At 40.6% G+C, this 27,093-nt stretch overlaps 2 protein-coding genes across 4 annotated transcripts in view; both read right to left on the minus strand.

The window, feature by feature from the left end:
* Positions 1–6,563: 6,563 nt before the first annotated feature.
* On the minus strand, positions 6,564–16,506 carry LOC124864023 (transcription factor 20-like). 2 transcript variants are annotated; one of them, XR_007037248.1, is made up of 7 exons: positions 16,137–16,506; positions 13,106–15,009; positions 11,890–11,983; positions 11,749–11,798; positions 11,484–11,552; positions 10,555–10,591; positions 6,564–10,039 (listed from the first exon to the last, which is right to left on the minus strand). XR_007037248.1 is itself a non-coding variant. In XM_047358625.1 (6 exons), the coding sequence occupies exons 2-5, from the start codon at positions 15,005–15,007 to the stop codon at positions 11,511–11,513; spliced, it is 2,088 nt and encodes a 695-aa protein (XP_047214581.1). In that variant the 5' UTR covers positions 15,008–15,009; positions 16,137–16,506; the 3' UTR covers positions 6,564–10,039; positions 11,484–11,510. The 2 variants fall into 2 exon arrangements, 1 of the variants encoding a protein (XP_047214581.1); XM_047358625.1 differs by lacking the exon at positions 10,555–10,591.
* Positions 16,507–18,017: 1,511 nt separating this feature from the next.
* The window catches only part of LOC124864021 (myosin phosphatase Rho-interacting protein-like), a 37,667-nt gene continuing 28,591 nt past the window's right edge, over positions 18,018–27,093 (minus strand). Inside the window, exons 16-22 of one of the 2 annotated variants that reach the window (XM_047358624.1) lie at positions 24,565–26,610; positions 23,137–23,284; positions 22,942–23,059; positions 21,484–21,643; positions 19,722–19,823; positions 18,481–18,567; positions 18,018–18,395 (exon numbers count right to left, since the gene is read on the minus strand). In XM_047358624.1, coding sequence (XP_047214580.1) covers positions 18,255–18,395; positions 18,481–18,567; positions 19,722–19,823; positions 21,484–21,643; positions 22,942–23,059; positions 23,137–23,284; positions 24,565–26,610 — 2,802 coding nt within the window. In that variant the 3' untranslated portion in view covers positions 18,018–18,254. Of the gene's footprint in view, positions 18,396–18,480; positions 18,568–19,721; positions 19,824–21,483; positions 21,644–22,941; positions 23,060–23,136; positions 23,285–24,564; positions 26,614–27,093 lie in introns of both variants that reach the window. The other variant, XM_047358623.1, reaches the window with a different exon arrangement.

Consider the following 27,093-nt stretch of genomic DNA (forward strand, 5'->3'; position numbering starts at 1 on the left):
AAAATGTCAGTGCATGTTCAGACCAGCACCAGATTCAACTGGGATCTGGTGCTGGTCTGGATTTAGATTTCTGGATATCTTTTGTAATTTTTCCCTTCAGCATGATGCTGTCTCTCCACATCAAGTCAAAGCTTAACAAAGTAAAGTAAATTGACCAATATGATTTCATAGTGACAGTTAATTAACCACTGACCATCAGTCATTGATGCTGTCAAGTTCGACAGATTCTCTTTTTTAAAATAAATGAACTATTTATATGAGAAAAAAAAGACTGAACATTTGAGATTTTGAGATGTGTAGGTTTTTACTTTTCTGCCACACTATGACAACTATTTTGATTGAATTTTCCCTTGAATAATTTCTAAAAAACCTCCAAATACTGTGAAAAGCAGCCCAAATTTTAGTAAGCCACCCAAAGCTATTTTTATCTAGCCCAATGTGTTCAAAAGAAGCCCATCTGTGGGGAAACCAGTCCAGTCTGGCAAATTGCACAGCACTACACAATTTACCCCAATCCCATAAAGAAAGCACTAATCAACCAAAATGTTACTTTCAGTCTGAAAAACCATGTGGATTAAATGTAAAGATTACTTTAAATATAATGCATTGCGGTTCCGTTCCTTAAGCGACTGGTACTGAGGGAGTATAAAGTGTAAACCTTGAACCAGGAGCAGGTGAAGGTTGTTATTTTTTAGCCATCAGTTTTGCATATTTTCTCATTTCTACACTGTGTGCACAATTATTAGGCAAGTCCTATTTTTATTAATCATCAACTACAGTGCTCTCAGTTAATCCAAAAATGTTAAAAAACCTCAAACAGGAATATTTAAGAAAGTAAAGGTGAGGTTTTGACTTTCTTAGGAGAATATCTATATGTGCACAATTATTGGGCAACTATTATTGTGCAGAATTATTATGCAACTAAATGAAAAACACACATTTTCCCATCTTACTTTTTCATTTGTTTAATTGACTTTGTTTAAGTAACTTGAATGCTTAAACCCATTAAGCATTCAAGTTAATCCAGCTTGGAGTTACAAAATATGCATAAAAATGATGATATGGCCAAAATACTCAGTTGGCTAATTATTGTGCACACTGTGTGTCATTTTAATATTTCTGGTGAAACAAAAATCCCTCCTTGTGAAGTCTGCGTCTTTTCAGCATCTCAGTCAGACGACGAAACACCAGAGGAGAGAACGCCACCATGCCCTGTTAAGTCCAGACTTTTCTCTCTGTTCATTAAAAATAAAACAAGGTGATCGGATGCAGAGATGGACTGCAGGACTTTGAAGTTTGAAATGGTTGATGCGGGAAAAGGTGATGATAGGTCATCATTACTTTTCTTTTCATGCAAATGTGCACCTAAATTTTACTTCAGGATTCAAACATTAAAACAACAAATAAACTTGATGTTTTTCTAGCAATAAATCAGTAAGCTGCCATTTCTGTTGGTCACACAAATATGCTCCAATATTAATCCACCGCGGCACATTTCAGGGTGGACTATAATGTGCAGCTTCAGCTTCAGAACCTTGCTGGAAACTAAGTTACATAAGACTCCCACCCAGGTAGAATCGGATCCAAAGTTACAGCTGAAAAACAACCACACATCATCAGACCTAGCCAGGTCAGGCTGCAGGCTTTTAATGCGCATGTACAGCATCTCTAAACTGATGCCCTTTGCACACTAATAAGAAGGAGCAGAGTGAGCCTTCTGCTGTCAGTTCAATAAAACGGAGTCTGTTTACTGAGATTTAAAAGGAGGGAGGAAGAAAGAATCATGTGCAGCTTAGCTGAGGAGAAAAACATCAAGCTACGGTGCATGTTCAGCATAGTAATTAGAGCCAAGACCCGCATCCACTGATCTCTGCGTTTCTCTGAAGCAGCAGTTAGATTTCCTCTAACAGCACGAAGGCATTGATGGTCTTTTCCCAACAAAAAATGTGTGATGAATAACAAAACGGAACTCCCATGTGGAAGATGAGGTGAGGAGACAATTGGTTTTAGAAGAAAATACCAGATAGACATAACGGCTGCTACTTTAAAATCCTGCAAACCTTCAACAAAAATGAACTTGTTTACATGGTTTTATATATAGTAGATGTTATAGATTACAGTGAGCCAACAATCAAAGTTAAATCAGAGTCAAATGCTATGAGGATTTGTTTAGTTGACAGAACACCCAATCCAAGAAAGATTGGGTTGGCATTTTGCCTTTGGAAAGCAAAATCTAAGAGGTGTTGGACGAAAGCCAAGGAAACAACAAAAGACCACCAGCCAAAACACTCAGAGAGCCGCTGAACAAGAGTACAAAAATGACAATAAACTCCAGAAATGCATCATAGTCACTCCTCAGTACTGTATGGATATGAAACGTCCCCATTTACCCTGCGTGTTCTTTCTAATGCTTTGCTTTAGTTTACGTTGAGGAGCAACACGCGACACAGCAACAAACTGCAAAATATTTGCATCTTTGACTCCTTTCAATTTCAGCATCACTTTGTGCTGAGCCACCTGTAAAAGCAGCCGAGCTGTGCTGCAGGAACACTGAAGCAGGATTATGATCAGATTTATCTCCTTAAAGCAGAGATAAATCTGCAGCTCGACAGAAATATGGTGCACTCAGAGACAAAGAGGTAAAGACACAGAGGGACTGAATGTCACCTTCTATTGTCCAGCCTAATGCCATTTCATTAGAAGACAAACATGCAAGTTCCCAGGAAAGAAATGAAACTGATATTATATGACAAACTGCAGCTGCTGCATCACTCCCAAATAAAAGTTGCAAGGGGGCTATATGCTCTGTGCAGTTGCTATAGTATCAAAGAGGGGTCTTTTGTTTCTTCTACCCTCTTCCCACACTTGAAGAGCTTCACAGTTACTGCTGTCTCCAAAAAGCCACAACCATCATAACGGACACTTCTCACCCAGTTCAGGCTCTGTTTGATCTGATACCGTCAGGCAGATGATACAGATCAATTAAAGCAAAGAAAAGCAGATTCAAAAACAGCTTTCCAACAGCAACAGCTAAAATCAACACAGCCAGAATGTAAAGGGAGATGCAACAATGGGAACGTGCAATCAGAATGAATGTGTGAAATCTATTTCTCTATTTTACATACATTATTTATGGCTCATACTCTGATTTGTTGTACTTGTGACAATAACATTAAAGGATATACTGATTCTAATCTAGCTGCTAGGCTGTTCCAGCAGGCGAGATGATGGAAGGAAAATAGAAGGTGAGAAACATCATCAGCAAGCCACCATAGGTCAGCATGGCAGCCGGATAATTATGCTGCTGAGCGGCGGTGCGAAACGCTCCCAAATATAGAGTTTCCTGCTGCGACAGGTTGGACTATTTCCAGTGAAGCGATTGTAATTTAAAAAGCGGAGCTCAGTGTGACAGTCTGTGTTGAATTAAAATACACGTAAGCTCCCATGAATTTCTGATGCAACAGCAAGTGGCTCAGATTCTCAGTTGTTTGGCTTCACTTTGATTTAAAAAAAGGAGAGAAACAGGATATATTTGTTTTTTCCACATCATCTGGACCAGAGAGAAATTAAACAGAAAGCTAAATGTCTCATCATTTTAGCTTGGGCCAAACAAACCACCAGGCTGCAATATGTCAGAGGGACGTAGTTAGACCATAGAGCGCATGTCTTAAGTTTAACTCAAGTTGAGAAACTGTAATATAGTGTAAGACAAAGCCAAGGATGAACCAGCTAGAAATGCAGAAGTATGATGTTGGTATATGTGGAGCAATAAGAATAGTAATAATAATAACAAAAGTCCCCGGCTTGAATATGAGTTCATAAGGCGAAGATTTACATGGCTGTTTGTCCAAAGACGAGGAGGAAGTCAGCAGGAATGAGTCAGTAATTTAGTGACAGAGATTTAAAGGCGCTCTGTGGCAAACCCAGTCTGCCTGTAACTCATCACAGCGGTGAATCACCACTTCTGATAAAAATATTCAAATTCTGTCAGCATTCAGGGAGATGGGATTCTGTTGTGGTTCTGACTAATATTGTTACCCTGATGGTGCATGGTGCAGAATACCTTCTATTAGCCACAACAGCAGTGGGTGGAAGCAGCATAAAGTCTCACCTTTCTATACACAATTAGTCCTTGCTTTACCTGTGAGGCTTCAAAGGGCTTGACATTTGTCTCCGTATTCATGTGCCTGGACCTCTTTCATGGACAAGCACATGCTCCTATTCATTCATAGATATTCAGTTTTCACTATAGGCTCTTAAGGAGGCATTTTCTTCATCTGCTTTGTGCTTGGTGCCACCGTCTGACTGAGGTCTTCGTCTCTGCCAGGCAATACGGACACAAAAACCTGGGCCGTGTGTGGATGTCCTCAGATACCCCTAGCGGGCCCTAGTGAGCAGGTGATGAGATTTGCGTCACACAGGCTTCGCGATTGAGCAGATTAGGAGGTATGAATGAAACATTTCTTCACTACAGTAACATCAAGGTCAAAATGTTATTCTAAGTCCATCTACAGTTAGTTTTGTCACATTATTCCATTTGGCTCTATAAATCTAAACTAAAGGGATGTGTGGTGTCACATAGAAAAACTCTCTTTTATTTAGGTTCAAAACTAAGGAAAAACATGAAATGCTTCGGCTAATTATAGTGGGAAAACCATGCAGGAGGAATGTTCGGTGAGCGCTAGAGTTAATGATTCATGATCATTTTTTTATTTAGCCTTTATTTTACCAGAGGGGTCTGTTGAGAAGTAAGGACGACCTGGTCAAGAGGCAGCATGCAAGGCAGCTACACAAAAAAACATAAAGCAGAATTTACAGATGAATGAGATACAAAATGAAGGCTAGACAATTTATGGATGCTAGGGGAACTGGTCGGCAGTGAGGATAACGCAGTAGTCAGGGAAGTATCGGAATGGTGTCATCAGCGTATTGGTGCACATGGGAACTATCTGTGGCAAAACCGATGTCATTAATATAAATATTGAAAAGTGTAGGACCCAAAATGCTTGTTTGAGGGACATTTTTAGTTAGAGGTAAGGGATCAGAGAAGACGGGCCACTGTCAACTGTAGACGAGCAGAGCAAAAATCTTTAAACCAATCCAGACACATCTTTGTGAAGCCTACATCTTTTAGTATTCTGGGGTCAACAGAGTCAAAAGCCTTTGCCAGATCAATAAATGCAGCCACAAAGTACTCTTTGTTTGTCAATGGCACAAATTATATCATTGAGTATTTTGAGTAATGCAACTGTGACCAGACCTATAACCAGACTGAACTGGGTTAAGAACCTCATAAGTCTCCAGCTGCTGATTGACCAGCTTCTCTAAGATTTTAGAAAGACAGGGCAAAATGAAGATGGGTCTGTAGCAATTTAGATCTGAGCTATCACCCCGTTTAAAAAGCAGCAGATTTCCAGTCTTGGGGATCACACCAGTTGGAAGAGAAAGATTAAAAATATAGGAGATAGGTGTTGCAATGATCTTAGCTGCTATCTTCAAAAATAGTCCAGCAGATTTATGAGAATCCAGTCTGAGTAACCAGACTCGAAGAGTAAAAAGAGCTGGTATTGTCCCCTAAAACACAACTTTCGTAAGTGTGTCTTTCACAATATCGCCGTTGTATTTAATTACAGTGGGAAGGTGAGAAGGAAGAGTCTTGGATTACATTGTTTTGATAGTGTCCGAGAGTCAGGACCAGTGGCTGTTAGTTGCTGGTTGTAGTAGTAAGTACATGAAAGGTCTAGCTGCTGTAGTCATGGTATAAAACGTAATGTTGTCTCACTCAGCCTTGTGTGTTGTTCTATTCTCTGAAGATTCAGTGAGACGTCTGCATTAGACGTTTTACTCTGATGCACATTTGCATGCCCCACCATCCCTTATATGATCTCATAAGATTTAAGTGTTACGTACAATTATTTCATAATCTTGTGGAAATATTTTGACCGTTTCCTTGACTTTCAAGAAACTCACTCATTTTCCTGTGTAGCAAGATTATGGTGAGAGTAAGTGTTCAGTCCATCCTTTACTTTGTTTTTAAAGAACAGCTACACATCCATTCAGCAAATTTGGGTCGAAAAGGTCTATTATGACCAAATTTCATTTCTGTTTACAAAAATAGGCTTTCTCCAAATTGTCCCAAGAACATCCCCCATGAGTAAATAGAGACAGCCAACCATCCCTCAAGAGAAACCTCTTCCAGAAATCCAGGAACAATCTGGGGATTATCTGTGGATTTGACAGCCTAATGAACCACCATCTCACTAAGCTAAAGCAATAAAGTGTCAAAAAAGATCAGAACCAGCTAACAAAGAGGATTCTGGTTATTTTCCTGAACACTCTGTGCTGGATCTGGTGCTGATATTTTTATTTGCTGGAAAGCCCATCAGTTAGTTAGTGTGTGGGCCAAGCATACAGGCTTCTTTGCAGCAATAAGACATTTTGCTCCTGTGTCGGAGCAGCACACTGTGGATCCATACATAAACTTCAGAAAGCACCGAAAGGGTAAATCTTTCAAAACATAAATAAAATAATCATTCATGCATCTTATGACAAGGACACTGATCCACCTTTATTTCTTTTTATTAAATAATGTTTATCTTTATACTCAAATAACAGAAAGTGCAGGCATTAATCCAAATTTTAAGACCATTTACCTTAAACATCCCTTAAAATAAAAACAGTTTACTCCAACATAATGAAACACAAACACTCACAATATGGGACAGTTAAAGCTGCACTAAGATCTATTAAATACACAGAAAGGTCAGTTTAGCCAAATCACAACAGTAGATTTTGCAGCTGCCTTGTTTGGCAGGACATTTATTTTCTCTGAGGATGAAGGAGGAGACCTCTTCATCCTGAGGAGGTGGAAACAGTGAGCCGTCTGATTTATTTATTTTTTTTTTTTTCAGAGCAGCCGTTTGCAAAGTGTGAGGCGGGAGCTGAAGGGTCCAAAAACAACAGGATGTTAATTACTGTGGCTGCTTAGCAACACCATCAACCGGTTTCCAGGGAGGCAGTTTAGATATTTTAGCAACTCAAACAACATTTAAAATCAACATTAGAAACTTATTTTTTTCATGTTTCTATAAAAATGTTTTAGTCAGAATGATTAGTTATGGAACGGCTTTTTATACGAGCAGGAATGTAAAGGTATATTATCATCAAGTTTAATTTGCATTTAAATGGATTGTTTGGAGTTTTATTGGAATTAGGGTTTGTGTGATAATGATCAGTAGTCAGCATCTTACCCACAGTAGAGAACGGCAGAGAACTACCTTGGCAGGAGGATTAATCAGCGGAGTCTCTGGTAGAGCAGACTTCAACCTCATGGAACGACTCCAACATTTCATTCAGCAGCGAGGCAATGCTACATTAGCAGATCGCAAACCTCCGTTCTTGATATATTTTTGTTTGTTGCCGTTTTCACCTCTGAATCTTCATGCTACTCCATGACACCATCTGTGCTGAGGTTCTTCAAATGACTCATTCTGTTGCCATTTTTTCAATCCTCCAGCCAGAAAGGCTCCCTGGCTAAACTCCTTCCTTTATTTTCAAAGAACCTTCAGAACATTTTATTTTGTGCAGAACGATTGACTTTGATCAGGAGACCAATTAAACAGCCTTATGTTGAAGTGCTTAAATCTGCTTAAACCTGTAGGTTGATGATTCATGGGTTTTCTAGAGCGGTTCAGTGAAAATATTTTGAGCAGTTAATATCTTACCTGGACCCTGAAATTTTTGTCATGTCATACGTTGGGGGCAGTTATTAGAACGGAAACCGCGGGTTATTTAGATGGGAAATGGAGATAAAGCATAAACTGCTCTGATGACATTTCTATGATGACAGTACAGTTAGCTTCAGCCTCTGGACCAACTAGTCTGGATTTATACGTGAAGACGTGGATAATTATCCACAGGATGCAAGTAATACAGACGTATTTAGTACATTAGAATATGTGTTCCGATGAGGCTCGTTTGTTAGATTAAATTAACCTTTAAGCAGGTATTAAACTTACTTTTCATTAAGCCCACATTTCTTTATTAAATGTTTATTTTTCTGATGTTAAATCTCTTGTTTTAATTAGCTGTAAGTAGAAAAATCATCATTAACAGCAATAAAGGCTAAAAAAACCTAACCTATAATGCGCTTCACTTTGTGATTTGAGTTATTGAAATAAATGAACTTTTCAATAATATTCTAAATAAATGAATGGGTTTGTAGACTAATAATGTAAGCTTTTATTAGAACCATATATTAAAATTGTGAACTTTCCCTTTAAGACTGATATCCATGTGGGCTCTCAGTCTGATGACGTAGAAATGAAACATATCTATTAAAATTTCTCACCGTTTCTGCAATTTTTCTGAACCGAGACGTCTGTGCACTGAAGGTAAGGTATTGACTACTACCATGTATTCCACAAAACCTTACTGGAAAACCTGAAGGACCTTTTAAATAGTGATGCAACAACCAACGGGCCAAATTTGAGCTTGATCATGTCTGACTAGTGATCGGCAGCGCTGGTAGTGAAAAATCAGATCCTTTTCTTGTTCATCAAACCTGAAAAGTCCCACGTTTTTCAGTCTATAAATGCATCAACACATAGCAAGCTCAATGAAGTTAGAGAAAATTTAATTGTTGAATGAAACACAGTTTACACAAATCATTTGGTGATAATCTCCAAGCAAGAAACTCGGATTAAGCAGGTCAAAACTCAAAAACTTCAAATCGGTATCGGCCAGTAAAAGCCTGATCGGTGCTTTTATAATCTAAACAGATTTATTTCAAAATCCTGATGACTATGTGTATCCCAAATAATCATTTCTGTCTATTAACATCGCTGAAATGTGTTTATCTGAGAATAGTTTCCCACTTTATAAAGTGTCAAAAGAAAATTGACAAACTTAAACATTTTCTTTAGCATTTAGGTACTTTAGTGACACTTTCCAGTTATTTAAACACTACAGACTGTTAATTACCATCCCTACAAACAGTTCTAAATTATGAAAAAAACATAAGTTGTAATTCCATCTACTTCTGTTTAGTCTAGAGGTCAAAGGGTAAGGGTGTTTAAATCAGTTAGCGAAGACAACCAAAACACCCCAATTTGCAAATTTAAGACGCTGGTATCCAATTTCCAGTTCAGCACTTTCTGCTAGGTGCACAAAAGATTTTTTTTTTAAATCACCACAGCTCTTTTTAAAAATGACTCCTTACAATAAATGACTGGTTGGACGTTGTGGTTGACCCTTCCAGTTTACTAATTCCCCCCAAAAACACTAAATTATTAAACACTAAGAGCTATTTGCCATCAGGTTTCCACATCCAGTAAACAGAGAAGTGTCCAAACTTAACATTAAAAATGAAAATCAATTCGGTGCAATTTGCAGAACGTCCCAGTTAATGACAGGAGGTTAAAACACATTTAAACAATAACCATATATAGTTTTACAGGTTAACTGTAGCTTAGTGCAGCTTTATTTCAAATGTAAATAATTTTTGTAGAACAAGACGGAACAGACCTAAATAACTGATAGAAAACTAGAATATAAAGTGCATTGTAGCAAATATCAGGTGTGCATGCAACAAAGAGAAATATAACTACGACTAAAGCACTAAAAGGAATAAAAAAGTAGTACAAAAACTTGTAGAAAAGTGGCCTCTTATATAAGACATGTTCTGTCAATAAAACTCTGATATAATACCTATGTTAAAATAATAAACGGTTGTTTTTAGCAGCTAGTTGAAGTGAGGATCTCCAAGAAAGGAACAAATACAAAAACATCTGTTTAATCCAAGTAAGTAGCTGAGCTAAACATCAACGAAGAACACAAAGGGAACAAAACGAAAGGAAAAAGTATTTTAAAAATAAATAAATAAGGTGGACCCTGATTCAGTCATGACAAGTGAAGCTGCGAATCCTTACTGAAAGCTCCGGCCGCTGCTCGAGCTCTGCTTGAGTTTGTTAGAACTAGGAAAGTGTTGAGGTGAAGCTGAACAGCTCTCGTCACACCCTGAGGAGATCAGTGGAGCGTTCTGGAACAGATGATCCAAAAACAGGCATGTCAAGAAGAAGCTCTGAGTTAGATTTATTTTAGAAGTAAATTACAGCTACACTCGTGTTTCTAAGGCGTGATGTATGTATTAGACCATTATACAAAGACGCTCCCAGGAGGCCTTAAACAGGGAGAATAAAACCTCATTAAATGTTTTAATTACAGCGACACACAACAGAAATACACTGTTACTTTTAAATTAACAACGCTAAGCAGAGACCCATTTCAGGCCCTACAGGCCACAGCTAGATGAGAGGACTGTTGAATGAACAAGTACAGTTTGTTTGGGATGGAAGTCAGGAAGGGTGTCCTCTCATTAAAAAAATAAAGACATGTCATTCCCAATAAAAAGTGCAAACGAGTAGCTCAAGCATCAGAACATCCCAGATCTTAATTCCACACAGAACCTGTGATCACTTCTCAACAAGCAGCTGGATAAACAGAAGCCAACAAACAGCCATCAACTCAAAGAGTTGCTTCCCGTAGAAAGCATACCTGGCTCAGTGCTTCAGTGTTTGTGTGCGTCCCCATCCTGCAGAGTCACGGATGAGAAATAAAAAGTATTAACTTTGTGTAGATCTTGTTGTGCTTTCCTATAGAAAGTACACCTGGGTCAGTGCTTCTGTGTTTAGCCGTGTCTCTTTCCTGGATGGAATCATTGGCAGAGCTACTGTATTTAAATGAAGTGGACTCATCTGAATCATACTTGGACAGATTTGGATTCTATAGAACCATGAATTGGACTCATTTGTCCTGTAAAGAGCCTTGGGATGATAAATGTTTTGAAGGTACCACAATAAAAAACACTGAATTCAATTGATTGGGTCACCACCAGTCCTGATTTGGCGCTGAAGTTGATATCCAGCATGTCGGAGTGAATCACAGAAGTTATGATTACATTTTTTGCAGTTTAGAGTGAAGACTGCAGGCTGAGTTTTTATCAGTGTGACATCAAGTTTTTTTTTAAAACGGACTCCCATGTCAGTAAGTTCTGGAACAAGCAGATCTTTCAGTTTGTGATCTGAATGATTTTTTCTTTTTTTTTTTTTTTTACTGGAGTCCTAGCAGGACAGCCTCTACCGAAGCTGTCTGATCAAAAATGGGATGCTGCCCCCGTGTGCTAAGATGAGGAACTGCAGCCACGTGTGAGCGCTCTGACAAAATCCCTGTGCAGCGTGGAACTTAAAAAAGCTTTACCATCAGCAGCCTAAAGCATCAATGTGGAAAACAACAAGGTGTGAAGGAGGTAAGATGGCAGGATTAGGATTACTTAATCCAAATTTCGTTAAATGAATCTTTGGCAAACCAATGATTCAGTTCAGGTTTAGTTTATGTGGGACAAAAACCCAAAAAGTTGTTCTATGTTTACTAAAATGTTTCAATTATTTTCTCTATGAAACACTTCAAAATGAAAGAGAACAAACCTCCATGGCCCCCGCATGTCTTCAGCGTCATCTCTTGTCTTGTCTGGCTGCAGGTGGGAAGATTTTGTTCTGGTTGATTAAATAAAAAATGAGAGAAAAACTATCAGAAAGAAACTCTATTCATAAAATAATATATTAACATTTTCAAAGCAGAACAAACTGGATCTAAGTTTTAGAGAAAAGAAGGTTCAATACACAGGGTCCTCCTGCATGTTTTTCAGGTCAAAATTCCAGTGTGTGTGTGTGTGTGGATGGACGTTCTTACCTTATGCTCCAGACATCTCATTGAAAAGTTGTCTTCATTGAGGATGCAGCCTGAGAAACACACATGGTGACCAGAGCGGTTAACAGCAACTGTTCAGTAAAGGTTCCTAACTTGTCCACAATAGATTTGCTCATGGTTTACCTGACTGAATGGCACATGTGTAGTGATAATTCCTCAGGCAGCCCTTCTGGAAACAACCCATTATTGCACCCGTCTGATGGCAGGTTGAACAAATCTGTAAATGAAAACAGATTAAATTAAAAATACATTTCTCTTCCTGATGATGAAATAAAAAGGTTATGAAAGAGTGATATTAGTTCCCACCTTCACAAAATGCTGTAATTCAATATGAACTAACTAGAGGTTGGAAAAATATTCAACACTGGAGAAGAATTAAAAGCAACACTGAGGTTTTTTATCTGACCAGCAATAAACTGATAAAAAGCAGAGGTATCAAAGTGAATAAGGTCCCCTTCACACCTGATTGAAACCTCCCTGCACAGCTGGATCACAGCAGATGTAGAAACCCTCTCTCAATCATGTTGCACTTACATTATTAGCAGAGCTGCACCATATATTCTATCTCAGTCACCATCACAGTATCAATATGTGTTTAATCGTGATTGCAAAGGATTGCTAGAATATTATATTTCCAAGTGCTGTGCATTCATACTCTGAATGCCAGTTATGTATTTAGTCAGATGGACTTTCACTGCGCCTCTTTTTATTTTTAATGACTGAGATGTTAAAGCTGTTGAGGACATCATGATGACGGAAAACAAAGAAACGGTACTGGTATCACATCTACATGAAGGTGGTTCTTTGGCCTTGTCACACTTTGCAGAATTTCCCTGTATCAAGATGAGAGGTTTCTGCTTCTCCATCATCAGTTTCAGCCTTGCTGTAGAGGAGGAAGCATGATGACTGGTATTCTGTATGGAGTCGTGTGCACCACTGAGCGTGCCAACCTGCACATGAATCTTAACCTGGCATGGCACTTTGTAATGGGAATCACAATGAGGCCCTAAAGCTAAAAGATCATTTTGTATAAACTGTGCTGCGATTATTATGAACCCTTTGCACCACTGCTTGTTCCTTTCCTTTTATCCTCCTTCCTCTTTACAATGCTGGGACTTTATGTTTGACAGTCTGACATATATTGTGCAAGTCAACTGTAGCCTAAAATGCTCACAGATTCCTTCAGTCTCCCGATAACCAGAACAGCCAAGTGTGGGCACAATTTGGAGCAGTGTGTGCTTCAGTGTGTGTTACCAGGAACTTCACAGCTCAAATGCACTGATGTGAAAACCCAACGCACCGATCTGAACGTAACAAAAGGGCGCTTTGAATCACTCACAGTTTCCTGTGCGATTCGGGCAGCCTCCTCCAATCCGTACAGCTTTCCCCGGACAAGGAAGACGCCGGCGGACCAGATGCCACAATCCTCATGGATCCAGGTCTCGTTTAGACAAAGAGGCACCTTTGTGGAAGAGATTTTGTCGCTTCTGAGCAACGTTTTATCAGGAGTGCAGTCGTCCTCAGAGGAGTGCAGCAAATGGCCGTTGGAGAGTTTCTGCAAGTCCTCGTTCTGCTCAGTTTTGCACGTCTGACCGTCTATAGAAGAAACCGAGGAATAGTATGGGCCATGAAGATCCCCGAGGCCCATGGTGTTAGCTGGCCATCCACACAGGCAGCACAACAGTTGGTCCGGACTGATGCTATCCAAGCTGGGTCGACCCAGCTGGAAGCAGGATGTGCAGGGAACAAACCCAGGTAGAGATTTGGAGACCGTCTGCCATCCTTTGCTACAGCAAACTGTCCCCTCCTCCTCCTTGTAGTTGACCACCCTGCACAGCTGCTGCTCCATGTGAACAAATGGGCAGAAAATGGCAGGTTTTCTATCCTTTTTATCTTTAGTTTTTGCATATTTGAGCATGATTTCAGGTTCTCTGGGAGAAAACAGAGCAGAAGGTGCCGTCTGAGGACACCTATTTCTTTTTCGTCTCGCAACCTGTTTTTTCACTGCTGTGCTCTTACCGAGATAAACCTTCTCTTGCTCTGGCGGTGGGATTCTGCTGACCGGCTTCTGCTTCATTTTTCGTACCTTTTTCGTTTTAGTAAGAGTGAGAGGGTTTTTTCGTTTGTCATTCAGTTTCGCAAATTGAGCTTCCTTCTGAGGAGATTTCCCGCAAGTTTGGACGTTCCCGTTTGATTCCTCTGAATTGCTGCTCGCTTTTTGTGGCAAATTTGGCTGCGAGACAGATTCTTCCGAGCTGGAAAACCTAAAAGCATACTCAATCAAATCCTCAGAGTCACTGCTTTCGTTATAAATGCCCACAGCGTCGTTTTTGACTCGTCTTCTCAAGCTGTGCCGTGACACACCACAGGTTAACCGAGGCATTTCGGACTCGGATTTTCTAACTCTGGCACTGCACCACACTTCTGTAGATGGCGCTTCTTCACCCTCACTCTTTTTTTTACGCAGATGTTCCTTGTAACAGTGTCTTTCCTTCTCACGGTTAGTGACAGACACCTCAATAACGTCGCTTTCGTCACTTGAATCGCCCACGACGGATTCACCAGGGTGTCCGTAAACACCATTGAGGTCAGAAAGGAGGACCACAGGCCTGGTGTGGTGTACTGGAATGTCTACAGAGCTGTCCGAGGAGTCTTCCGAGTACGAGCTGTCGGCACTCGGTGAGCTCATGGGCTGAGGTAGAAGATAGCAACCTGTTCCTTCGTCCAACGAGGACATGGCAGGGGAAACCGGCTCCACCATGTGCCTCACGCTGTCCTGGATGAAAGAGCCACACAAAAGAGGCTCCTTCGCAGAGGAAACCAGGAAGATAACATCAGAGCCGCTGTCGCTCTCCTCTGCACCGCTGCTTTCAGGAACTGGGCCCCTGCTTTGGTCGGTTCCGTAGTAACCACCGTGCCACAGGTTGTCATGCACTCTGCTGTGAAAAAGATCCAGTCCTGGAGCCAGGGTTGAATTCATGTAGCTCCCTAAAGACTCGGGTCTCTGCTCCATGTCCCTGCAGCGGACAGGGACACCCGGCTGGGACAGTGGACTGTAGGAGGACGAGGGCCTGGTTCTGTACGCGGAGGCGCATTCTGTGCTGCAGTTCGCCGGCTGTCGGTGGTACCACTCAGGCTTTTTGGCCAGGTCCACAGCTTCGGTGCAGCTGCGGGTCAGCGGGGTGTAGCTCTTCGATAGGTCCATGGCCATGAGAGGTGGGTCCTGGGAGGATACGTCCATCACTGCAAAAAACACAAGATGACGTCATTAGAAAAGCGAACACACAGCATTTGGTTTATTGGACCTGTTCATGTATCGTAATCAGTAGATTATGCAGCGGATTTTTCTTCCCACAATGGTTCCTCCTGGTTATTCTCTTGCACGTTGGGTTTTTGCTGCCTGAGACTTTCATTAAGTAGATCATCATTTGGGGCAATCTTTGCAATGTATTCTGCTGTTTCATCCTGGAAGGTGGTTCTAATGCTCACTAGACCTCAACCTCCCTTCTGCCTCTTAGCATGCAGTTCCAGGGTGCTGGACCTTGGGTGAAACCCTCCATGCACTGCAAGAAGCTTCCTTGTCATAGTCAGGATATCACTTTTATTTTTATTCCTATTTTATACTGTTCAGGAAGAAATTAATATTTCATATTTTTTTCTTCCACTCAACTTTCTCCTACTCTTAATAGCAATGACCTGTTGTGGCTTACCTTCCTCGTGGAGGATGTCATGGCAGTCTACTGGACAACTGTCAAGTCAACAATCTACCCCATGATTGTGTAAGCCACAACAAAACATTTCTGCATTTTAAAAAAAAAAAAACTATTTTATTAGCATAATATTCAAAATTTCTGATTAAATGCATTCAGGTTTTTCATTAGACAAAAATAAAAGTTTGAAATATATCATGATAGATATTTCCCAACATATAACCACATGTACTATTATTTAATACGCGTGATTCACGGTTCGGATTAAATTACAGAAATCAATTAACTTTTCAATAATATTTTAATTTCCCGAGATGCATCAGTGTAGCCTAGAATCAGGGTTCAATTATTTTATGTAGTTAAATAATAATTTAGATGTATTAAATGAAAACACTTAAACTACATTTTAGTTTAAAATTCATCAGTTCATTTTCAAATTATTGCTGTTGGTATAGTTTTGCTTTTTATTCTGTTTTTATTTTCTGTTTGACTACGAAGAGTAAACAAGGCTTCCTTAAGAGATGAATTTACTGTGGGATTAATAATGATGTTTAAACAGTTGTGTCAGCAGTATTTAACAGGTAGGCCTGGTTAGTCGCTTTTTCCGAGAACAGCTGCATAAAAACAGCTGGTAACGGTTAATAACGTCGGTCCGCTCACCCTTCAGGCGGCGGAGGTTTGGACGGAACTCCCCGGTCCTAACAGAGCGGGTTCTCCGGTGACACCTTCCCTGGAAGCAGCTCGGGTAGCGGGGTTAGCCAACACGCCTCTCCGGGCCCATCATCAGGTCTGGATGTAAACAAAAGCAGCGGCCGCCCCACTTCATGCTAGCCAGGCGGCCGGAGGACGTTGCCCCGCCAAGTAGCTTCCGAACGGACCCGGGCCCGCTTTCATTTTTACCGAACTGGATCAAGCAGGTAGTCTCGGCTCTGACTGATGTTGGGGATTTTTCAAGTTGTCATCATGGACACCAGTATTCCAACCGCGTCAAGGCAGCGGTTATATGTCCGACACACCGGAAGACAAGCGACCGCCTTCAAAATAAAAGCTTTAGGGGAGTTTTTAAGGAACGCTTTCTATTTATTGAATATTAAATATTAGTCATTAGTAGGGTTTAATTCCACTATACATATCATTTTATTTTCATTCGAGTACTACAGTGTTTTTAAAAGACTAGAAAGATAAAGCTCCAACGCTATTAAAGTATAAAATGCAAGAAGAAAATGGAAGATTATTTCATGAAAAGTTTATTTGGTCTATTCTGGCCTGAAACATTTCCTCTTAACAGTACCTGGATGGACGGGTGGAAGATAAAATATTGTAGCTACGTGAAAAGGTAAAAAGTGCATTTTCATATTGACGGTTGCAAGTTTGTAAATTCAAACATTTTTCCATACTCTATTTTTTCTTACATATTCATTCAGACCTGGGAAATATTTAGGAAAGATTATTTATGTAGCACATTTCAGTAGCAAGACAATTCAAAGTGCTGTACATGAAAAAAAAAAAGAAAAAAAAGAAACATAATAGAAAAAGTACATTACAGTGGCATAAAGGAAGTTAAATAATTATAGAGTAGAAAATGAATAATTAAAAAGAAAATAAAAAATTAATCATAAAATGATTGATAAGAAAATGAAAGGAAAGTTGGACTGAAAACTTTAAAAATGTTTAGATGGCTCAGTCAAAGGCCACTCTAAACAAAGAAGTTTTTATTCTTGATTTAAAGCAACTTTGGGTTTCAGCACTTTTACAGATTTCTGGGAGTTTATTCCAGATTAGTGGAGCATAAGAACTAAAAGCTGCTTCTTCATGTCTGGTTCTGGTTCTGGTTCTGCAGAGTAGATTTGAGCCAGAAGACCTGAGAGGTCCGGGTGGTTGATACACTGACAACAAGTCTGTAATGTATTTTGGTGCTAAGCCATTTAGTGATTTATAGACTAACAGAAGTATTTTAAAGTCTATTCTCTGAGCTACAGGGAGCCAGTGTAAGGACTTTAGAACCGGGCTGATGTGCTCCACTTTCTTAGTTCTAGTGAGGACGCGGGCAGCAGCGTTCTGGATCAAGTCAAATTTCAGTCTTCCAGACAGCATGGGAGTTCTGCTGAGAAAATGAACAGCTCTTTATAGACTCTGTGTCATTATTATCGCATCCATCCTGGTCTTTTAAATAAAACGTTTCAAGCTTATCAGCTTCTTCTTCTTTGTGCAGAAACGTAAACAGAATTTAAATCACCTTTGGTCTTCTAAAATGCACAGTACAAAAAAAATCCCATTTAGTTTGAGGATAAATCACAACAAATATTTTGCTCACAATAAGAACGTATGTAATTTATTTTAACGCAAAAATTAATGAAAATATGATCGTATAAACATAAACATGTACTAGAAAGCTAAATTTATCAATGTATGTAAAAGATACTTCATACAGTATTTTAGTTTATTTTTTGACAACAAAAATATTATTATCACACTGACATGAATAACTTGGAACAACTAATAATGCATTTTTAAATAAGTAAAAGTGAAAACTACAGATGGTTTATTGAGCAAGCTGCATTTATTAAAAAAAGGACTTACATTAATAAAAATAAAGTGTTTCATTATCTGAAAGTAAATGAGTTTAATTTAAAACATTTAGTTACTTTAAAGAAATCAAAATCATTGTGCCAGGTAAACAAAAAAGCCTGCTCCTATGAAATATTACACAGAAATTAAGATCTACTTTAGCAAGAAGGTGTTAAAGACAAAGAGAAGAAGTGAGAAAACAACTGAAGTTCAGGGTGAAGTTTCTCCCAGCGCCTGATGAGCCAGCCTCAGGTTCTCCCTAAGCTCGTCTGCCTCTTGCTCTGCTTTCGCTCTGATGATGCTCAGCTCAGTGTGAACATCCTTGTACTTCTTTGCTGCATTCCTCTTGTCCTGCAATGAGACAGAATCAGTTTCTAATCATTGTAAAATCAGTTTTTTATCATAAAGCTGTAGCTGCGGTGTGTGGGATGCTCACCTTTACTGCCGTCTGCAGGTCATCCTTCAGAGATGCGACCTCCTGCTTCAGACACTGAACCTCAGACTGCTTCACTCGCAATGTAATCTGAAAAAAGGAAAGAAAATAAGGAAAGATTCAAACCAATGTTTCAGGTTTGTGAACCGCTACACTGCTTCGTTACATTGGATGGAGATCATCTCCAAACATTACTTGTCAAATCTTACCACAAACTCAAGAGGATTTAGCTCCGGACTTTGACTAGACCAATTTAACACATAAAACCCTCTTATTGCAGGTCTAGCTGTATGTTTAGAGTTATTCTGCTGGAAGGTGAACCTCCACCCAAGTCTCCAGTCTTCTGCAGCCTCCAACAGGTTTTACTCCCGGACTGCCCTGTAATTAGCTCCATCCATCTTCCCAACAGCTCTGACCGGCTTACTTCTTCCTACGACTTCCTTGTCTTACTGAAGAAAATATCCCCACAGCATGATGCTGCCACCACCATGCCTCACAAGTGGGATGGTGTATTCAGGGTGATGTGCGTTTTGCATGCAGGTCAAAGGCTTCCTTTAGGTCTCATCCAGCCAGAACATCTTCTTGCACATGTTTGGTACAAGGATCTTTCATGGCTTTCTTTCAACGATGGCTTTTCTCTTGGCTGGCCTGTCAGTTTACGCGGACGGTCAGGTCTGGATATTTTTGCATTAGGGCCGTACTCAGTTTTCAGATCATAATCTAAAATCACCTCTGTCAGATGTTCAGTTTTTGGAATATTGTTTTGTAACCTAACCCTGCTTTAAACTTTGCCACCCTCACCCATCCGCTGTGTTCCCTGGGTTTCAAGATGCTTGTTGTTCTCTAACAAACCTCTGAGACCAGAAACAGGACAGTTGGATTTATACTGGATTGCAACCAGCGATTCCAACTCAAGGGGATGAATACCTTTGCAAAGGACTGTATATGATTCCAGAGGTCTATCATAAAACATCTAATCTGTCAACTGTCAGTGATTTCAGTCATAACTACAATAGATGATAAACCGCTTCAGTGGAACGATTAAAATCCTTCAATTTGTTCAAAACTACCTTATAAAACCATTAACACAGACATGTTTCAGCTTATGGTAAATAAATAAACTGTTTAATTTAAAATTAAACCCACGTATTAGCAGAAAACAATCCTTTGTATCGGAGGCCAAACAGACCATGACAACATGTCATCCACTAACTTCTGCGTAGATCTGCAGACAACAAGCTCACCTCCATCTCATACAGGTCCATCTTCTGACCCAGCGGCAGCTGGTCCTGTTTGGCCAGAGAACACAGTCTGGTGATCTCTGCTGCCAGGTGACCACTCAGCTCCTGGACAAGCAGAAAACAACAATGCAGTTCATTTTCATTTATTTTACTCTTCCAAACACCCTAAAAACAAAAGTCGCAGAAAACTGGTACTATGGACCTTTAATAGATTCTGGTTGTTCTCGGGTCGTGGACGTAGGTTAATGTTTGTGTGGAGCTGTGGGGCAGCAGGGAAAACTGAAGATGTGTTGGAGAATTAATAATCCATACTGGTGCAAAATAGAGCCAGATTTCATAGGATATTTCTATTGAGTTTTATATTTAATTCATGATTTTTCTTTGTCAGAGAGGCTGATTGCATAAATGTGCCATGGATGATACAAAGTTGTGAAATAGCAGTCACTGAAATATTTCTGGAGACTGAATCAGAAAACAAAGATCGTATAGCCGACTGCTTAGGAAAAAGGAATCCTTTTAGATAACTGTGGACTTCTCAGGAATATAGATGTTCTACTTGAGGGGAAGTTGCTGCATGAATTTAGACTGGGGGATTAATTGGTCAGCAGCACATGAAATAAGATCATGACAAGCAGCGTGTGGAGAGATCTGCAGATCTGTGGTGTGTTTTTCCACACAGAAGACAATAGTTTTCTGGATCAAACTATTTTTATGCAGGCTGAGTAGCTACGTATTTGGTAGATTTCATTTTATAAGGCATGTCACTCTAAACTTATGCCAAAATGCAGAACCACATTAAAGTAGGAAACCTGGACCTCCGAAGCCACAAATAGTGCAGCTGCTCCTCTCACTGCAGATGTTAGACAGCGAGATCGTTCCACAGGAGATCGAGGAACACTGCATTCGGACATGGGCCGCTGTGGAGCGCTTTCTTCAGTGGTACTGAAGGGACGCTTAATCAGCCTTGGACCAGCTGGTTGAACTCTGTAGACCTCACACCATTTTGGTCTGTGCAGTTCTGCACAATATTGCACTGGACAGTCTGGTTTAATTGGTGAACTGCAGTTTCTGAGGGCTGTTAGGACCTCATCTGAAGCTCCTGATATGTGGTAAATGCTTATTTTTGGCAAGTATGATATTTAACATATAACAAGAAAGACTTGATATTAGAAACTAGTATTCATGTCTTGTTTGTGTCTGTTTGTGTTCCATCAATCTTCAATCATGATGCTGACACTTCAAAATCTGAGAGAAATATGTATTTTTATTTTATGGCTTTCGTTGACATAAATTCTGTGAGGGTCAACAAAACGGTGAATAAATAGGGAAGTGGTATTAAATTAAGACTGTTTCCAGGTTAACACCTGACTCTTCACAAGCAGAACTGACCAGTAGATGTATGGTTTTATCAATCAGACATAGAGCTGGTGCTACGATCATCTCTGCACCCAAACCAAGCCAGTTTTTGATCTATGAAGCCTGCTGTCTGTCAAGCATTCTGAATGAATGGAGCTCATTCACTGATGTGTAAAGCTACATTCAGTTTCTAAAAAGCACCTGTGTTTCAACCCTCTGATGGATGTGATCCAGGAGGTAGGAATAGGAGTTTATGATGCCAGCTGACAGAGCATACAAAACCGGCTAAAATAAGCTGAAACAACGACAAAAAACCCAAATAAAATGAATGTGTCATCAGATATAACCTCTAAAGGAGACTTTACATGAAGGATCTCTCTGTGATACCCAGAGCACAAATCTGTCTCACCTGGTTCCTGCTCCTCAGGTCCTGGTTCTCCTGCTGACACTGACACAAGGCCTTCCTCTCCGCGTCCAGAGCCTGGACCAGATGCCCGTTCTCCAGACACTTCAGGGAGAACTGCTGGGACAAAACGTCGAGCTCCCGCTGGAAGGAGGCCAGCTCCTCCCTTCAAACATAGTCATGATCAAGAGATTTTACCTGGCATCATACAATTAAATACTGGGACTATTCTTCAAGGTTTTGTGGTTTACATTAGGAAAATCTGTTGAAATACAAGAACACTTTGTAATACCTCATTTTAAAGAGGAATATTCCTAAAAGTTACAGTTAATTATACAATTTTTTAATATTAACTAATGGATAAAAATCTCAGCATTTCTTTTGATTGATTGCAATGAAAATGATGATTGTTTTCTGGCTTTGCTGTCAAATAATTTCCACCATCTCACTTAGAGTTGCTGAAGAAAAGAAGTTTGAATTGAAAACTTCTCATGATGACACTGAGGAAGTTTTTCTTACCATCTGAGTTTTATGTCCAACATTTTGTCCCTAAGATCTGACTTCACCCTCAATTCCTCAACGTTCCCAAAGTCTGACCGGTGTTGTTGTGGCTCCATCTTTAAGTCATCATGGAGTCATTTGCATTTTATTTTAAAGCTGTCCCTTCTCTTTCTGATGCCTTTATGCCTGACAGCATATAGTTTTGGTAAAGCAGCACTCCATACGGCAGGCCATTTTAACCTAAAAGCCGGTAATTTAGAAAAAACAACTGTAGACGTGCTGCATGCAGCAACTCTGTTCTGCATATTTGTGCCGTTATTACAGCTCCAATATTATTGTGAGAGTCCAGAGCAGCTCATTCAACACAGATTTTGTGAAGTTCTGTTTATAATTTTGGAGCGGCGTTGGAGAAAGCATGTGCCCTGTCTTCCAACAAGCCAGTAGCGTTGCTAAGCAACATACAGCTGATCAGATATGATTTCAGTATAACGTACACCTTTGCTACCGGCTACGGTGGCTTGTTAAGTCCAAGGAGATGTACGTTTTCTGTAGATAGCTCAGATCGGGTCTGGATTGTATTTAGACCATAAGCGAACCGCACCAGAGTCCGTTTGGAAGCGGGTCCAGACCACCTCAAAACGTGGGTCTCGGTCTGGTTGTTTGGTCCAGACCAGGGTTCGCTTGAGTGTATTCACACCTGCACAAAAGTACCGGACCAAGGGGGAAACGAACTCTGGGCAAACTGAGTTGGAGATATCCCATAAGATATCTCAAAATAAATTTGAGATATCGAAAACATTTTTTTTTTTAAATCAAGACAGCCTTTGCATTTCAGATATTTTAAACTGCCATTCTGGATGAGTCAAAACTCCTTTTTAGATATCCAGAATGGACTTGTAGCTAGTCAGACGTAGCCGATTTTATGTTAAAATGGCCTGCCATACACTCTGAGGTTTCATCTACCTGTGCTCCTTGAGGATATCCTCCAGCTGTGCATCTCCATTGGAGCTCTCAGACTGTCTTCTCCTCTGGATCTCCTTCTGCAGCTCCTCACGGTGAGCGTTCTTGATGGCTTCGATTGCTGAGAGAGGAGGAAGAAGAGGGAGGTTATTTTAGATCCGATTCTGATTTTCAGACTGAAGTCCAAAGATAACTCACCGGTGGCAGTGGCAGCGCTCTCCTCCTCCAGCAGTCTCTCTCTCTCCAACAGGAGGCGCTCCACCTCCTGCTGCTGAAGACGCTGCAGCTCCTCCACAACTCTGAGATGACAGTCCTCCATGGCGACGAGGCCATGCTCACATGTGGCCTGGAAACACAAACACAAACACAAACACACACACAGTTCAGTTCAAAATAAATAGATTTTGCATAGAGATGCACTAAGAAATCGGTTGACGACATTTTTCATCTTGATCGGCCTTGGCTGGTGTCCACTAGGCACACATCTCACAGCTCTGTAACAACGCTCTTTAGTGTGGACATTTCCACTGAAAGAGGAAGACTCAAAGTTGGCTATTTTTGATATCAGTGTGGGGTTTAAAAAATAAAGTCAGAGGAGGCAGAGAGATGCAAAAAGCTATTTAAAAGGAAACTGTGTTCATTGACACGGCTATAAGTCATTCTGGCTGCAAGAGAGAGCGAGACTTTCAGAAGAAAACAGGAAGGCCGGACAGAGTACATTAAAGAAGTTGTGTTTTATCCTTTTGGGCTTATGTCTGTAATGGGAACATGCTGGACTTGGATGTTTGTCAGGATTTTGGAAATATCCCAGTTATGGTGAGAATGTCAACGCTCCAGGGAATCGCTAAAGCCAGTGTAAACTGTGAACTCTAGAATGACTTTGTCTTTGTTTTAACATAGTAAATCACAGTTTCAACTGACTGCTCTCATGCCTCAGCTTCTAATATAAACCGGTAAAGGCCGCTCATGGCAGGAAGGCTTGGGAATGATATTGTTAATCCAGTTTCACGTTTTCTTGTATCATAAATCTTAAAAAGAAATCAGAATTGTCTAAAACTTTATCAGCAGCTCAAAGGTTCACAAAACCTGGAGGTCAGAGATTGGCCTCAAAACTCTGATCAGTGCATCTTTAGTTTTCTGTCCTTCCTGTTATGATTTGATTCCAGTCCTGGTTGCATCCAACAGGAATCGAACATGAACTTCTCCTTTTTTCAAACATAACACTAACATTACAGCCTACAAAAATATAAGATGTGGTGCAAAAATCATTGAGTTGAATATAAGCTGCTTTCTGAAATTAAAGAATATAAAATCATTTGCCTTTTTAAATCTTTGTCTTTATATTGTTGACGTATATTTTCTTTATTGCTCCAACTTATAAAGTTTAAGTGACAATATCACACAAGCTAAAACAACTCTTTCAAGAACTAAGAGCTACGTTTTCTGCAGTAAAGTGTGTCCTGCAGCTATACGCTGTTGGGTCCAGCCATGGGAGGAAACAAGGACTGAACTACACATCAGTAACAGACTGCATAGAAACCCTAAATCTCTAATGGGAAAATCCAAACAATCACATGAACCAGTATAATCTAGGGGTCATTTTGCTTCAGCAGTGGCACCACCTACCTTCAGCTTTGCTATCTCCCGCTCATGCTGCTCCTGCACACATCTCATCTTCTGGTCGAAATCCTCTTTCAGCTCGTCTCCTGAAACACGCAGCTGCTCCTTCAGTTCTTCTACTTTTGTTTGGAGACTGGAGATTTGCTGCGTCACCAAGTCTGAATCCTTCTCATCACTTTCTTCTAAACCTTTATCTGAGATCTTCTGCAGTCTTGTTGGGGGTATGTCCTTCTCACTCAGCTGCATGTCAAGCGTTTCCTCTGCATCACCCCCTCCTGACCTCTGCAGCTCTGTGTCTGTGAACTGGTGGGATCTTTCATTGGTCTGGCAACCTCTACTCATCTTGGCCCCATCTGGGGTAGACGGTTCTTCCAGTGCTGACAGTCTTGTTTTTAGCGCTTCGTCTTCCTGTTGGAGGCCGACACAGTTGGAACAGACTCTTCTGTCGTATTTTGCCTGACGCCTGCTTAAAAGGCAGCAGCAGAACGCTTCAGTGGCTGCAGAGCGAATGAATGAAGCGGACGCAGGATGGTGTGAGAAGTAAAAACCACTGAGTCTTTCTGCAGCCGGCAGCAGTCCGTCGAGTGCAGAGCTGCTGACGGAGGAGGCGAGAAGGTTTAGTGAAGATATTTTGGTCTGTGTGACAGCTTTCAGATTCTTCAGCTGATCATTAATACCAAATCTACAGTTGTCCTCCTCTCCTCTGGTTTCTGATGCTAAAGAACTTTCAGGTTCCCATCTAAAGTCTACATCCTTCAAAGCTTTGCTCTCACATCTCCTCATTTCCTCATGAAGAAGCAGCTCATGGCCTGCCAGCACCATCTGTTTCTCCAAAATCAAACCTTCCATCACCTCACAGAGAAGCTCTCCTGATGGGTCCCTCTGCTGAGACAGATCCTTCTTCATTTCGTTGAGGAGAGATTTCCAAAATGTTTCCTCCCACCTCAGCTGACCCACCACAGCAGCACTCTCCTCCTCTTCCTCAGTTTCTTCGGGAAAGTCCAAATTGTCCATGAGATCCAGTAGTTTCCTTAAAACTTCTAGCCTTGTTGCTGCTCCTTCCATCACTTGCTGGAACTTTTCTTCACCAGGGACACTCCAGTTCCCATCTGCTTCTTCCCGTTTCTCCTCAGTCAACCTCCTGATGTCAGCCTCTGCCATGGCAGCTTTTCGTAGATACATTTCCCCTTTTTCCTTCAGCTTCGTGTTCTGATGCTCGAGCTGCCTGCAGGCCACCTCCGATTGTTCAAGCTGCCTCTGCAGCTCCTTCAGCTTGGCCTCGGTGGTATCCAGACACTGAAGCTGTTCTGCCTTTTCTGGACTTTTGTTGCTTTCATCCTCTCCTGATCCGTCTGTTTCTGCTGAATTTCTGAGTTGCAGCAAAACCTCTGTCTCCTTCAGATTTTCCTCCAAAGAGGTGATCAACATCTGAGCCTCCAGGAGCTCCTGGTTCCTCAGACTCAGCTGGCCCTCCAAGTCTTCTAGCTTCATCGTTTCTTGTTGTTCCACCTCAAGAAGGTGACGAGGCTCGGTGTATCTATTGCCAAGTTCTACTTTCAGCCTCTCTATTTCACGGTCCGCCTCAGTCAGCTGGTTTAGCATCTCCTGGTTGCGTTGGTTGAGAGCTTGGTTCTGACTGGTGAGCAGCTCAACCTCTTGGGAAAGCCTCTTTAGTGAAGACTGCTCCGTAGCAAGATGGTTCTCAGGGATGCCATCTCTCCCTTCAGGCCTTTCCTGCACCAAAAGATCTGTTTCTGAGGCATGAAACAGCTGGAAGCCTTCTCTGTCCCGCCATTTCTGGTGTTGGGACTCACAGCTTGGTTCTACCACTCGTCCATCAACCTGAGATACTTCATACTGGCCGTCTGACGCAGTTGCAACTAAAAGCAAACCATCTCGCTCTGCTGAATCACCATCTGTATCATGCATCCAGATGCCAGATGCAAGACCGGATTCAGACCAGTGCAATCCGTCTGAATCATGTAGGTCTGTCACTGGTTTTAAATGCACATCTGCTGGGTGGAAGGCTGCTTCAGATAAACTTGGAAGGTCCTGCTGGAGAAAAACAAAGGCATAAGGAAAAACGTAGAAACTACAGAGGAATTTTACAAAGAAAACGATCAGTGCTAACAGAGCTGTTTACATCAATCTGCAGGAGAATTTAACATCAGCTGATTCAATCTGGATGTGAATTATTCACATCCATTAAACCTTTCTTTATTTGTTCACATTAAAGCCATAAACTATGTATTTGACTGGGATTTTATTCAATAGACCAACGAAAAGTAGAGCATAATTATAAAGTAGAAGAAAATTAATACATGATTTGTTACATTTAAAAAAAATAAAAATATGAAAAGTGTTGTGTATATTTATATTTACCCCCTTTACTCTAATATCCTTAAATAAAATGCAGTTTTATTTAAGGATGCAAGCTAATGCAGTGCAAGCTAATTATTGAATAGAATTCACCTGTGATTAATTAAATGTCTGAATTAATTCAGGTCCTCCATTTATGGCCTCAGAGGGTCATTA

Source organism: Girardinichthys multiradiatus, chromosome Y (assembly GCF_021462225.1).
Source record: "Girardinichthys multiradiatus isolate DD_20200921_A chromosome Y, DD_fGirMul_XY1, whole genome shotgun sequence".
Taxonomy (NCBI): Eukaryota; Metazoa; Chordata; class Actinopteri; order Cyprinodontiformes; family Goodeidae; genus Girardinichthys; species Girardinichthys multiradiatus.